The sequence below is a fragment of the Pomacea canaliculata genome, linkage group LG5, assembly GCF_003073045.1.
Source record: "Pomacea canaliculata isolate SZHN2017 linkage group LG5, ASM307304v1, whole genome shotgun sequence".
Classification (NCBI taxonomy): domain Eukaryota; kingdom Metazoa; phylum Mollusca; class Gastropoda; order Architaenioglossa; family Ampullariidae; genus Pomacea; species Pomacea canaliculata.
Window position 1 is genome coordinate 30464328 of NC_037594.1, and position 14348 is coordinate 30478675.

Below are 14348 nucleotides of genomic sequence, written 5' to 3' on the forward strand. Positions count from 1 at the left end.
ATGAGGTCTGTGCACCACCATTTCTTCAATGGAGTATTGGGAGGGCCTTCCATGCTGTAAGAGACAGTTGAGTGTAGAAGCAGGTGTAGAGTGAGGTGTGCGATAATTAAGGAATAGTAACTGCAAGATGTGCTAGCTGGATAACTAATAAGGAAAGATAGTAGCAGGGCAATGTATTTAATTAGCCAGACATTTTATTGTTCCTGGCAGTTTCAGTATAAGTGTCACATGTATTCCTACATGTCGGCATGGATGACAGTCAAGAATGTCCTTTGCTAAAGGCAGCAGCTCAATAGCAACATCCTCAATAACTCTTTGCTCAGTGACAAAGTCATATGCACCAATACTTGAAAACATTTCAAAGCATCCTATAAGGCCCTTGCTAAAAATAAGTGCTTAGGAAGATACTCATAATTCCCCAGAACACCACTGGAAGCAGTATAGCATTCACTTCAACAGTCCACTCAGCCTGGATTTTCTTTGTCCTTTGCTAAGCATCATGCATGTCAAGTAAAATAAATTGTGAAATTACTTGTCGCCAAGCGCACCCCAATTGATTCTAATAAAATTTCTACTTGAAAGAGAGTTTACTTAGCTCCACATTTAACACAAGATGTAGCAGAAGTTGGAAAAATATGCCAGGAATGCAAAACAACATTTCAACATCACACATTTTTAAAACTGCTGACCAATCAAAGAATAATTAACAACCTTTATTTTTTTCATGGGCACAATCTGTAATGTATTGTTCTGCTTTGGCACACAAAAAATACACAAATTCAGTGCTGATTTTTTTTCATATATGAAACTGAATGTTAATGATGGGAAATATGACATAGTCTCTCAAATATTAATCATTATCTCACTTGAAAATCTTTCATAAACCTTGTCATGAAAAATCATCATCCCAGTTGATGTCAGCTGATAAGGCAAAAAAATATTCATCTGTTGCTGTACTTTGTTTCAATTCACTGGAAGCATCAGCATAAGCCTCAGAATTGTGCGGATCCTGTGGAGATGTCACAAGCAAGTCAGACTCCAATACTTTGCATTGCAGTGTACTGGAGTAAGTGGATCTATTGCCTGTAGCCTGGAGGTAATCTTCCAGTCCTGTCTGCTTTTTGGTGACTGCAGTTTTCATACGCTTTTTTGGTGAGCAGGTATCTTGTTTGTCTACAAAAAGAATAACAGGATGTCACATATCTTGACCATTTAATGCGTGCATTATCTCACCTTACATAAACAAACATACATATGAAAAGACACACATTCCCCAACCTTGATCTGTGGTTACAGGATCTTGTGCACCATCTTCACCATTCTGAAGAACTACATCTGTAGTTTTCTCCATAAAAGATTTATTGAACATATCCAGAAGTCCAAGTTGCTTAGAATCCTGGAGGCAATAGAAGCAGTCTGTAAGCATGGTCATCATAGTCTTAGTAAGAGATAAAATTGTCAATGTACAGTAATTTTTAAACAAAGTGTTCACAACTAAAACTTTTCATTAAGTTTTTCAGTTTTAATGAGTCAAAAATGATAATTTGTTATTTAAGTCAGCTTAACAAACCTGCATATGTGCAGTGTCTGCTTGTGCAAAGTCCTCACGAGCAAGGCCAACTTTTCCAAGAACTTGAAGCTTGCTTTGCACCAGAGGCCTGCAATACCAGCAGCAAATTTTAACTCCTTTTTAAACACATCATGTCATAACGAGGCCTGTACTGAGGCACCAAAAATCTCATTCCCTCTTTTATAAATCAAGCAGTATTGAGTGTAAAGAGTGTTAATGGTAGAAGTACTGGAGAGCATAGAGCTAAGCCCTTAATTGTGATGTGTGCCAAGGAGTCCACATGAAGTAGGAAGCCTGTCACTTGCCAAAGACATATCTGTGATTGCTAGACCTTGTCTACCTCTCAATCTCAATACAGGAGACCAATCAGGAGCAGTCAGCAGGAAACAAAGTACCTAATAGGGTGATTTCACCTAGTCATGACATTTGGTGCAGCAAGAAGAAGAAAAACATATTTACCAGATGTAATCATCGGCAGTCTTCTGTGCCACCAGGTAGTATACTATCACTGAGTCCTTCTGTCCCATCCTATGAGCTCGGTCTTCTGCTTGTGCCAAAATCTGAAGCAAGGCAGATGGAAACGTGAATTAAATAAAACACAAATATCCAAATACATGCATTAGTCACATTGCCAATATGGTCAAGAAGAATAACACAAGTAATACCACAAAAGAAGACACATTAGAAATACGCATAAACTATGTCAGGTGACAAACAACAAGAAATAAACAAGAACAAGCCTTACTCCAGGATTCCAGAATAGCTCAGCAAAGATGACTATGGAAGCAGCGGAAAGATTAAGCCCTGCATTAGCAGCCACAATAGAAAGTATAGCTGCACGGCATTCATCAGAATTTTGAAACTTTCGACAAAAAAGGTTTCGCTGTTCTGCTGTTGTTCTTCCGTCAATACGAATGTATTCGATGCCTTCCTGAGACAAGAGAAAACAAAATTGTTAATCAGCCATTTCCATGTGAAAGGTGCTAGATAACTTGAGCATGATGCTACCCTTATGGTCGCCACCCTTGTGGAACACCAGGAACCCCTGTTCTCAACTGTGAAGCATTGCAAGCTGCCCTGGTTTGGCCATGTAACCTGGCACCAACACACAGGACCTGGTTAACACTGCTCAAGACAAGGGAGATTATTCCCATGCACTTGTTTCTGTTTACCAATGTTCCAAACCACTACACAATACAAAATATAAAAACAAAAAGCAGCACCTTGGAAATTAAATCCTCTAAACAGTCCAACATTTCTTGATGATGAGCAAAGATGATGAACTTTTTCTCTCCAGCAAGCATGTCTGCAACATAGTCCCTGCATCATAAAGGAAAAAAAATCACATTGCATAAATTACAAATGTGCATATTTTTTACCTGTTTAAAACATATGCTAAGAGGCAGGAAAAGTGTATTTACCTGACAGCTGACATCTTGACTTTGCAAGTTTCATGAAAGTACTGCATTAAAACTCTTCTCTTTTCTGCTGACTGGAATAAAAGAATGTACTTTCAATAACTCTAAAATAATAATAACAAAGCACTTTAACAGCACATTTCCCTATTAGTATATGGCAGTGAGCACTGTTTTCCAGCAAAACATTCGTATAGGAGGGAGGGAATAAGGGTGAGGAGAGACAAAGACTACTAAAAAGCTGCTGAAGATATAGATATTCCCATAAAGGCAGGTGAAGCACAATGGTAACCTGTCCAGTAGCTTTCAAGAATGCCAAGGTTGTGTGACACTCTTTGCCATTTTTTTCAGCTTTAAGCATGACATGTTCTTTGAGGCAATGACAAGTTATGTAGGGCCTGGCTTTTCCCACCTAAGGCCAAACTGGAAAATGGTTTGACAGCAACAAGTCACAAATTGAGATTATGGATGGAACATGTTTTATTTTGACATATAATCAACCAGTTGATGATTGGACTATGATTGGATGGAAGCTGGAAAATCAGCTGTTGTACTAACCCTAAATATTAAACTCTCTAATTAAATAAAGTTCACTGACACATTCTGATTAAGCATATGAAGTATTGCAAATTGGGCATAAATTATGTTAATGGAATTCAATTGTTTCCACTCCACTCTTGAATGAATCCTTGACTTACAATCACGTCCAAAACACAGTTGTACATTGATTTTCAGGGGCTATTATGTCTCATGTTTTGGGCTTTCAGGATGGAAAACCAACCGACCCTAATTCATGATGTAGTAGGAACTATTTGATTGAGAGTGATGTCTCTTTGCCTAACTGGATCGAGGTTGACACCCCTCCCTCACTTTTCATATTTGTTCGTTGATCTGTGGTTTTGTGTCTAATTTTCATCAGTACATGTTATGATATTTGCTAAGTTCCTGGATGGATTTCCGTGTCTGCACAACTTTTCCTCGTTTCCTGTGCCATTTTATTAATTTCTACTGTCATCTTGCCATTACTTAGATTTGAGATCTATGTATTGGAAGGGGACTTCAAACTCTGATTGCCTTCCTCTAGCTGCTTCACAATGTCAAGGTGTCACAGCAAGCTTTGCATGGAGTACAGTTGCACCCGATGGTTTTGGTGATGTCACTCAACAGCAAAGCAATTTGATTTGAAGAAGCTGCAAGATCCAGACACTGCAGAAATCTTCAAGGCCAAAGTTGTAGGTAAATTTACCTCCTTAAACATGGTCTACTGTGATGTAAACACTCACTGGAAACATAAAAGAGGTGCTACGATCAACAGTTCAGAAAGTGCTAGGCAACAAAGGATAAAGAAACAACACTGGGTTATGAACAACATCCCAGATCTCTGCAACCAAAGGTAGTATCAATTCTGCTCTATGATGTGAAACGTGGATTCTGTTTGCCAACATGGAGAAGAGAATTTGGGTACTTAAGAGCAAGTGGTTCACAAGGCATCTATCTCATAAAGGAACATAAAGCCAACTACATTGTACAAAGCAGTCACCACACTCATACGATACCAGGAACCCCTACTCAAATCATCCACATAAGCTAGTCTGGTCTGGCCATGTCACCAGGAATGATGTTCCATTGAATACTGTCCTTCAAGGTACCTTCGAGGAAGGTTGATACTGAGGTGGCCAAATCTTTAGCAGTGAACTGGTTGTCCTGTGTAGTACCTGCTCACTATCATTCGACAGACCTGGGTGGTGGGCCTTGTCAGCTGCTGCACCTATGTGCTTCCCCTAATGACTAGTGCTGGTGTCAAGAGGTGAATGAAAAAAATGAAGCAACATCATGACAACCTCCATGTACCAGATGTAATCATAAATAAATTATTATTCTGAAAGTAGAAATTTGAAGCAGAAACAATCTAGAATACCAGTATCTGTCATTTATGCTCAATCTGCCATTTTACTTGCTTTCTCCTTTAAGTTAATTTTAGGCTATACCCTGTAGTCAAAAAAAGCACAGCTATGTTTATGTAGCAACTACATGTGCAACAATTAGTCATTAGCAGAAGGCTGATGTACACATTTAAAGCCTCTTTCAAATTATTTAGTGTACCGAGATATTTTTTTCCATAGCACATGATGTTTGATGAAAAGATCGTGAAGAAGTCACAGCTTCTGGGTCCAGCACAATCATCTGACGTCTTTTAGCTGGCAACTGAGCCAGTACATCCTGCTTCAAGTGCCTGGAACAGTGAATGTTAATTACTTCATACATTATATATTTGTGCATGTGATTATATATATAAAAAAGGCATGTATATGCAATATATGCAACAGCCACCGCTGTTATAAAGATAATGAGGCAATGTGAACGTCATTTACTGTCTGCATGGAGTTTACTAACCAACCCCAAAGCAGCTAGGGATGAGGTCCTAAGTGGCTTTGACATTTTCTAATGAATTAAAACAAATTTTAATTGTAAATACTCAGTGGGTATAAATGATGACGCTCAACGTGATTGACAGCAGCATATCAGGACTCAACTGGTCTGGTGAATGAGTTGTTTCCCTTTTCCTACCAGAAACACTCACTGAATGGACACAATGCTGCAATTTACCTTATCATTATTTTTTCTTCAAGCAAGAGCTGAAGCTCCCTTGTATTAGAGCAGCCTGAATAATCCCATCCCCATTGATGCTGGAACAGAAATTAAGTCAAATGATTGCAAGAAGAGTTCTTGATAATAAAAATGGTTTATAACTAGGTCTTAAAGTATTTTAACTCCACACTTAGGAAGAGCAAATAAAAAAAACCGAAAACAATTACTCTAAGTGAAAGATGACAGCAACAGCTAAGTGAGTGTATCATGGTTAATTATAATCCTCCTCATACACTAATATAAGATGAAAGCCACAAAGTATACCTGAAAAACCTTAGCTGGCTAACCGAAAAAAAACCTTGCTTGAAAGCTAAGAAAATACAGGCAAAGTACATTCATACTGAGCAAGCTGATTCTGCTGCTCTAAAAATGTTATTATTCACCAAGACGTCTAGACATATCCCAAAAATACAAAAGAAAAAGGAAAAAAAAAAACCTGTTTAGCTGAACAGTATCGAACTCCAAAATCATGAAAGTTGAACAGGCGTGGACAAACAGCAACAATTTGTGTGAACAGTTCTGAAGGTCGTGACAGAGCTGGTGTACCTGATAGCAAAATCACATGGTTTGCTTTCTGAAAGTAGAAAAAAATTTGGGGGGTAAATAGATGACATAGCTATAGGAAATAAAACTATAAAAATAAAACCATCGAAAGCTGACTCCCTGACAATATGCTAATATTTACCTGGTGCAGGGGATGCTCTTGAGGTCAGGTGATCAACAATCCTCAGAGACTATAAAGGTAACTGCAAAGCCTTAATACCAATTTCTTTCACCCAACACTAAACCCAGCTAAAGAGCAGGGAAATCAGAAGGGCATTATTATTATCATTATTAAAGCAGATTTTTATAGTGCATTTCTCTATTGAAGAGTCGACTCAATGCACTTAACAAAACAAATTGAAACAAAAAGCATGTTCAAACACAAAGCACAATTATTAACAGCTATACAGAGACATTGCAACAACCAGAAATACAAGGCAGAAACAAAAAATGCTGCACGCAAGCATGAATGCAGCATCAAAAAGATGACAGTAAGAAAGTCATGGCACAGCAGTCTACAGTGGAATGCTAAACCATCTTATCAATCTCAGAAGACACAACTCAAGATGCCCAGTGCATATCCAAATGGCAACAAAGACAAGTAGACACATGAGTGTCCGGCATCCACACTAGCAGAAAAATCGCATGAACTCAAAAACAGCTCACAAGGCATCAGAAGGCTTCAGTCTATGCTGCTGATACATGTAGATCCAGAATCCAAAATGTAGTGAAGCGGTTTGGAGATGAGAAAGTGTACAATTTACAGTGATTGAAGTGGAGAAAGATATAGCTGTAGAGATCGCTAGTCGACAAAATCATACTGGAACAGGCACTAATAAAACAATCCTGAGAAGAATCAGGCAGCAAAACAAAAATACAGATGAACAGTTAACACCACAATCAACGAAAATCCCCAACAATGACAGAAAGAAGACAAAGGATGATAGACAAGTCCATTAGGAGAAGGGTCATTATGCTTGATACACGGCAGCTTTACAATTAACAGGCACAAACTGCCAGCGGTTCTCAGCGTCAGCCAGTCTCCAGGGGCGATAACTGCAGCAAAACATTCCTGACCCTTGTCCCGCCTGATGACCTGGCACCACCAAAGGGTGACCTTTGTATTCACTGATGTAATGCTACCTAACAGCTAACAATTCCCACAGGTACCTTTTCCCCCCCTTGTGAAGTGCAGTGCCAATGCTATAACCCTATTCCCAGTTATCTCACGACACATGTACACAAAAAGCACAACAATGCAAAATGTCGTCTGTTTTTCTTTCTCTTTTGCAAGCAACAAGTCTTCCAAAGACAGAAACTTCTGGCATAAAACATTTATGCAAGTTTGGCAGCAAAGATGCCAGCATACAGCAGCAACTGCCAAGATCTAAGGCATAATAATACAGCGCATTTATATAGCACCTTTCCCTAGTGCTTAGGAAGGCAACTAGCACAACACAGCTAGAGAGCAGCAGCAAAAATCATGCATGGCAAAATATCGCCGAGACCTACAACCATAAAAGAAACTGCTTTAATAGCTTTGCTGTCACCCTTATGGCTGGCTGAGATCTGAGCTATGATACAAGGCATGTGTTTGAGCACAATTCAGCAAGTCCATAGCATTTCTGCATGTAGAAACAGTAGTCAATATAGGACTCCTACCTGCAAAAGTGGCAAAGCTGCCTTTGCTCGCATTGTCTTTGAATTCTTCAAAAAATGAGATTCATCCTGAAATAAGACCACAGCACCATAATGACAAAAAATAATATTGCATGTTAATTTACATTGGATAGATACAGCTTTGTTTGAGATATCTACAGTCCTCTGGGTCTGACTTCTCCAAAATTTAATTTTGTTAATTTAAGACAGGTTTTTGAAAAAGCAGTATAGAATACAAAATAATCTTGGAGTTTCACATCTGACAGCTTCCATAAATTCTACCTTATATCTTTCATTCAGATGTCAAAGATCTAACGATATTATTAACTATATATTATCTAATTTACATTTAATAATATAAAACTGTTTCTAATATAGTGATCTCCAAATCCTAGCCAAATACTAAAAAATTATCATTCAATCTAAAATGATAGATACATTTTGACATTTATCAAGTAAAAAGTAAGCTGTTACCGACATTTTTTTTTACACAAATTCACAATATGTTTAACTATTTCTTTTTCTCAGTTACAAAAAGTACATGCAGTATTATTTTCAAGTTCTGTATATTTGGTTTAAGCCTGTGTCCCTAAAATTTTGAGCTAAATTCTTCTCTGAAACAATTTTATTCTGGACGGGAAGACAGGTCTTTGTGTAGTAAAACTTCTAATGCAGGAAACAGCTATAGTCAACACACTTAAGCTCAGCACCAGATTTAACTGTGTCTAACATGCCAGTGTCTTTACGCTTGGTACATTTTACAGTATAGCAGCTCCAGGGTAAGGGTTAGGCTACATCTAGCCAATTTAACTGGTGACTAGCAAGTACCAGTGATGGGATAAGAGATGATGATGATGAGTCAAGAATAATAGGAATCTGGAAATAGAAAATACTTTTCTAACAGTTTCTTCTAATGATTCCTTACCCCATTCTTTTTTCTTAGGCACCAATGACTCTTTTTATGGAAAGGTAAGATGAGTTATGGATAGAAAATGTCAGGTGTGTATAGACATACCTATGTGCCCAACAGGCCAATCTTGACAAGACTAATCACCTTAATCATGTACATGGAAGCAAACATCAACATCTGTTTAGAAATACTTTTAGAGGATGTTTGTTTTTCCCCATTTGCTCTGCAAAAATTTCCTTTGGCCCAGTCACAGAGGAAGTTTTAATAATAATAATAAGCATACTTATATAACACATTTCTCTCCTATGGAGCAGACCCAGTGCACTGTACAGCACACAAATAAAAACATAAATGAGAAAGTGGTAAAGAAAGCACGCATTTCCTCCCAAATCCTGTGCCTTTCACTGATTGTGACGAGGAATGTATTTCAATCAGCTAACTGCCAATGTTTTTGTATGCATGTGCATGTATATATGCATCAAGATATGTATTTGTATGTCTGAATCTCATTCTTGTTGCATTCAGACAAGTGTAACATCATTATAAACAACTTACCATAATGATGATTTTAAAATTAGCTTCTGCAAGTTGTTTAGATTTTCGAGACAAGAGGTCATAACTGATTATGCTGACCAAGGAAGCTGTCGGGACATGTTGACCACTAACTGCAACCTGCACTTGAGATGGGTCAATGGATGGCACCACCGCTTGAACTGCTGTTTAAAGACACAAGACATGGTGATTAGTTATGAACGGGCATGTTCTCTTGCAAATATTTAAAACTATCTTATAAGATATGAAAACTTAAAGCATACACATATTTGTCTATCCTTAAAACATGCCAAAATATGTAACTTGTATTTTATATATTCCTATAGCTATCCAGCTCTGGAAGCTACTATGGAAACTATGTTTTTCTGAAGAAGAAATTCAAGTTATAAAGAACAACCAAATAAGTGATCCAAATATCTTAATAGCTTTTTCAGTTATAAGGGTTCTGAAGTTGGGTACAATCATGTTACAAAACTCATGCAAAGCCTTAATAAGAATTGGACAACATCAACTATTGTAGTTGATCAGCAAATTTTTGTTTTCTAACAATTAAAAGAAATAATAGCAAAAACTTATAAATGCCACTCAGGCAATTTCTTTTTAAGGTAATTTGTTTTAAGCTAATCCATTTGTAATGTAAAGGTCCAGAAAGATTATACATTATGAAAAATTTATTTATTATTGTGCTCCAAATTTCCACAAATCATTGGTGATGATATTTGTAGCCAAATAGTGTTTCATGGGAGCAATTATCCTGACATACAGCCAAATCACCATCTGTGGAGAGTCAATAAGCTAGTTTGTTGGTTCAATAGGAAAGTGCTTTTACCTATAGGGGATTTCACAAAGAGGGTATAGAGGAAAAGGATAGGAAATAGAAAAACATGAAGAAAACAATCAACGGGACAGGTCTTTGAGCCTAAAGACAGTCCCAGTTTGATACCCGTGTGGTGCAGAGAACTTCTCCCCAGTCAACCCAGCTGTCTGGAATAGGTACCTGACTCCACAGATTGATAGTGCAATCCCTTTTCACTTTAACTTTACGACAGACAGGGTATGGAGTATGAAGTTAAAAAGCAGGAACCCCTTTTTGGTAAGCAATGAACTGTGTTGCTTGTGGGAGAAGGTGTGAATTTCCTAGCTAGTCCAAGCATATTAGGAGTATAATGCTAATCATTCTATGGATTAGATTGAAATGCTAAATATTTGCCAAAGATGGCAAAGTACTATGTTGAAGAGCACCCCAACCCCCCAATTCCATACCCAAAATACACATATTCACATTCAATATTTTGGGCATGTTTGGCTAAGTCAAGGTGTGGAAGAAGTAAGCAATTTTATTAAACGTTTTACACAAAGAATAACTGATTGTCATTGGCAAGAATGGAATTATAAAATTAATAACAGTGACAGATTTAGTTTTTACAAGTCAATTAAATCTGTGACACACAGGGATATGTACTTAAATTTAGATATCAATAGACTCACTAGAAATGCATTAGTGCAACTTGGATTTGGAATTGGACCTTATGAACACAGGCTTTAGGAATTCTGTCAAATTATTGTGTATAATTATAAGTAAGATGTGGCCCTATGTGTCTCATCGATGAAGAGGATGAGGTCCATTCTATTTTATGCTGTCCCATGTCTGACAGATTTAAGAAAAGTTTTATGCAACTTTTTTGAATGGACCCAAAGGTCTAACAATAAACTATTCGTATTGTATTCAATAATGAATGAATAAAAGAACTAAGTTCTTAAAAATAAACTTGTTATCTCTTTGAAAACTCCTAGTGCTATTACTAGACCTCAGTTCAAGGAACCCTAGTGAACATCTCAACACCTTATTGTGCCCAATCAAAGCGGACTGAAGATGGAGTGACAATCAGCAATGGCCATTGTCTCTGTAAATGCAAGCCAGGCAGATAGCCTGTAATGTTTTGCCAAGGCCCATGTCATCTGCAATCAGTACTCGCCCCCTTTGATGGACACCAAAACTGTCAAAGGAATAGAAATGGTACAGAAAATAAACCATATATCAAGTAGTTTATTAAGCATCAACTACAACCTAAGGCCTTACGACAAATTCTAGTGCAGGTAAATGTGCAGTCTAAGTCATTAATAAGGTGTAGCCCACTTTTATAAACCATTCACTACTCACTTTACACCTTCCCTCTGGAATGGCATAAGAGTGTTCACTAAAACAGAATCAACTTTTGAAAGATCTGCTTGGGGAATGCTGTCTTTTTCTTGGTGTTCTCTATAATTGCAGACTGCAAAATTGCTTTAGGCAGTGGTCTATCTCCACATTGGTTTCAAGCTGCTAACTGCTCTCACTGTTAACAGACAAAGAGTCAGTGTAAGGATATGTCTGATAGCATCTGCATGTATGAATAGAATGAACATTAACTGAGTTATCCTTAAGTTTCTCTCCTCAAAAAACAGCATATATTACACTTTCAAAAATAAGTAGAAAGAAAATTTAAAATAATTATAAATTATAAATAGAAATTATAGAAAATGTGAACATCTATTGCTGAAAGCAAACTTTTAAACAATAATTTTGAGCAAAAAAATTGCTGCTCCCACATTACAACCATGGTTTTGTTTCTTTTCATTTTTAGTTATAGCAACGCGAAAAAAAAAAACCATGCTGCTGCATGGCTGAGAGAAAAATATCCCAACTCATAACTGTATATTTAAAGATCTAAGCATGCTAATCGTAGCTGCGAATACCGTCTTGCACTGCCTTATGAAGAAAATTAGTTTCAAATAGAATTATCAGCTTAAGAATCAAATAAGTAAAGAACTGTAAGGACTGTCAAAGAATGTAGGAAAAATTAAATGCCCTGCTGAAAGTGGCTGTTCAGAGCATCTTAACTGCATCTAGCATCAGTCACAAAGTGTTTGCAATAAATAATAGAAAGGACTTAAATATATTTAGATAAACTGATATATGCATATATGAGACCCATATATGTGCAGTTGCACATTCTCACAAAATCAAGCCACAGTTACCACTACATAACATACTCAGAGTGTCATGATCAGTAACATGAAACTGCCCATAAGTCTGCTTTTTTGAATCTGCAACATAAACACATACAGAGTGTCCAAGACAAGATCTGAAACCAGGCTTTTGAGTTCTCGACGTGGCAGTAGTGACAAGATAGTGCTTAACAACCACTACCTGCATGTAGGTTTTTTTCAGATCTTGAGGCAAATGACAGATTTATATCATACTATAAGTCCTTAGCCAAAGAACACTAAAATCAACAGTACAAGGCCTGTAAACTAATAAACATAGCTGGTCCTAAATAGTTTTTCAAGTGCAAGGAATGAGCCTATTTGTAATCGATTTGAGACCAAAGATCTTAGTTGATAAATCTAATGGTCATATCCTTACCCAGCAACAGTTAAAACTCAAGAAAATATACATTTATATCTTGCCATAGAAACCACTTAAGAGGACAATAATTTAAGCCTTTACTCACCAATACAGTCTTGAATGAATTGTTTTGAAGATTTCTACTAGCAGGGGGAAAACACAACCACCACTTCAAATCTATATATGTTGATATCAAAACACAGTGTCCTTTATGTCTGGCAGCAGATTCCATAAAACTGTTTCTTTGCAATCGTCTCCTTGGATTTGTTCTTTTGGGATTTTTGCTACATTCTTACTGTCTTTGCTGTCACAAGCCAGAACTCAAAACACGACTGTCCTGGGAGCTCTTTATTCCACTATTTGAAGTGGAAGAGCTGTTCAGGGCTTTTGTTGCTGCTGATCTTTTTGTTGTAGAAGAAGGATTAGAAGGCCTAACTTGAACTGATGATGGATCGTAAACATTTGCTCTGTTTCACAACAGAAAGCATTGAAACTGCAGCTGACTTTTTGATGCTTGGCAAGATGTGATTTGTCTTGCTGACATTGCTGTCGTCATAGCCAGGGCTCTCTTCTGTTTTCTTCTATCTGATTTGCATTGTTCTTTTGATAGAATAGTATTTTCCATGTGATGAAATAGAGACCAGCACACCAGATTTTTGTGCAAGTAATTTAAATTAGAAAAATGATATTATAGAAGTTGACCCTCAGCCTCTCTGCAAAGACAATCAAACAATTAGTTTTCACTATTTCTCAAATAGACTAAGAGATATATTATTCTTATGTTGATCTAGATAAATGAACCACACTTAGAAATATAAATATTTAAACGGCAATGGACCATGCTTATGTAAAATTTTATATCAGTTATCATGTTGTGCTGGCAACATTTTTATCAATTCATCAGTAAAATGATCACAATAGTTAAATTATGATAGTTCTAGGGATATAGCTTATTCAGTTTTGGCTTTTTACAATTCACTTACCGTCTTCTCCAATCTTAAAAATGTCCTTTCATTTTAACAGTAAACATTGAATAGTTCGCAAGACTCAAAAAGGACTTAAAAATCAAAGACTTAAAAAAAAATGTATTACTATTATTAGGCGACCTAGTAATGCTGTTTTGGTTCCATACTTTAGTTAAATTCCTAAATCTGTCTTCACCACAGCATATGTCTTGCTACATAGAGGTATTCTGTATAGCGATTTTCAGCCAACACTCAAAGCAGAACTTTTTATCCAAGATTCATGAAGTGAACTCCATGGCGATACACGTTACGCAGTACACTGACACAGTCTTTCTCTCTAGCTTTTTTCAATAGTTTTAGATTATTTTCAAAATTGTCATTTGAAGTATTCATCTCATCTTACACAACGAAGCTTCGTACTGCACAGTTACGCGGGTTTCATCAAGAATGGACGATATTGTGGACTGATTGTCTGTATACCGAGACTGCACTCGTGGCGTTTTGCGAGTGATCACTGTTAGTAATGGGCGAGCCGTAACAAAAGAATGGTGAATAAACGGAAGGTATGTCGTCTAGTGATCGTTTTAGTAGTTAATATGAAATGTGAATAAACTGAAGCTATGTTGCTAATGCTGTTTTAGCAGTTCACTGGGGGGAACAGTCCAGGGATTTAGTGCTGATCCAATGTGACTGTTTA

At 37.1% G+C, this 14348-nt stretch overlaps 1 protein-coding gene across 1 annotated transcript in view; it reads right to left on the minus strand.

Annotated features, from left to right (window-relative positions):
- Positions 1–697: 697 nt before the first annotated feature.
- LOC112564807 (SWI/SNF-related matrix-associated actin-dependent regulator of chromatin subfamily A-like protein 1) overlaps positions 698–14348 on the minus strand; it is a 14146-nt gene continuing 495 nt past the window's right edge. The window contains 16 exon segments of the mRNA XM_025239881.1: positions 698–1173; positions 1279–1396; positions 1571–1658; positions 2030–2130; positions 2316–2501; positions 2794–2890; positions 2992–3062; positions 5089–5218; positions 5593–5672; positions 6071–6208; positions 7840–7905; positions 9302–9459; positions 11142–11201; positions 11204–11295; positions 11460–11571; positions 12332–12385. Coding sequence (XP_025095666.1) covers positions 890–1173; positions 1279–1396; positions 1571–1658; positions 2030–2130; positions 2316–2501; positions 2794–2890; positions 2992–3062; positions 5089–5218; positions 5593–5672; positions 6071–6208; positions 7840–7905; positions 9302–9459; positions 11142–11201; positions 11204–11295; positions 11460–11571; positions 12332–12385 — 1835 coding nt within the window. The 3' untranslated portion in view covers positions 698–889.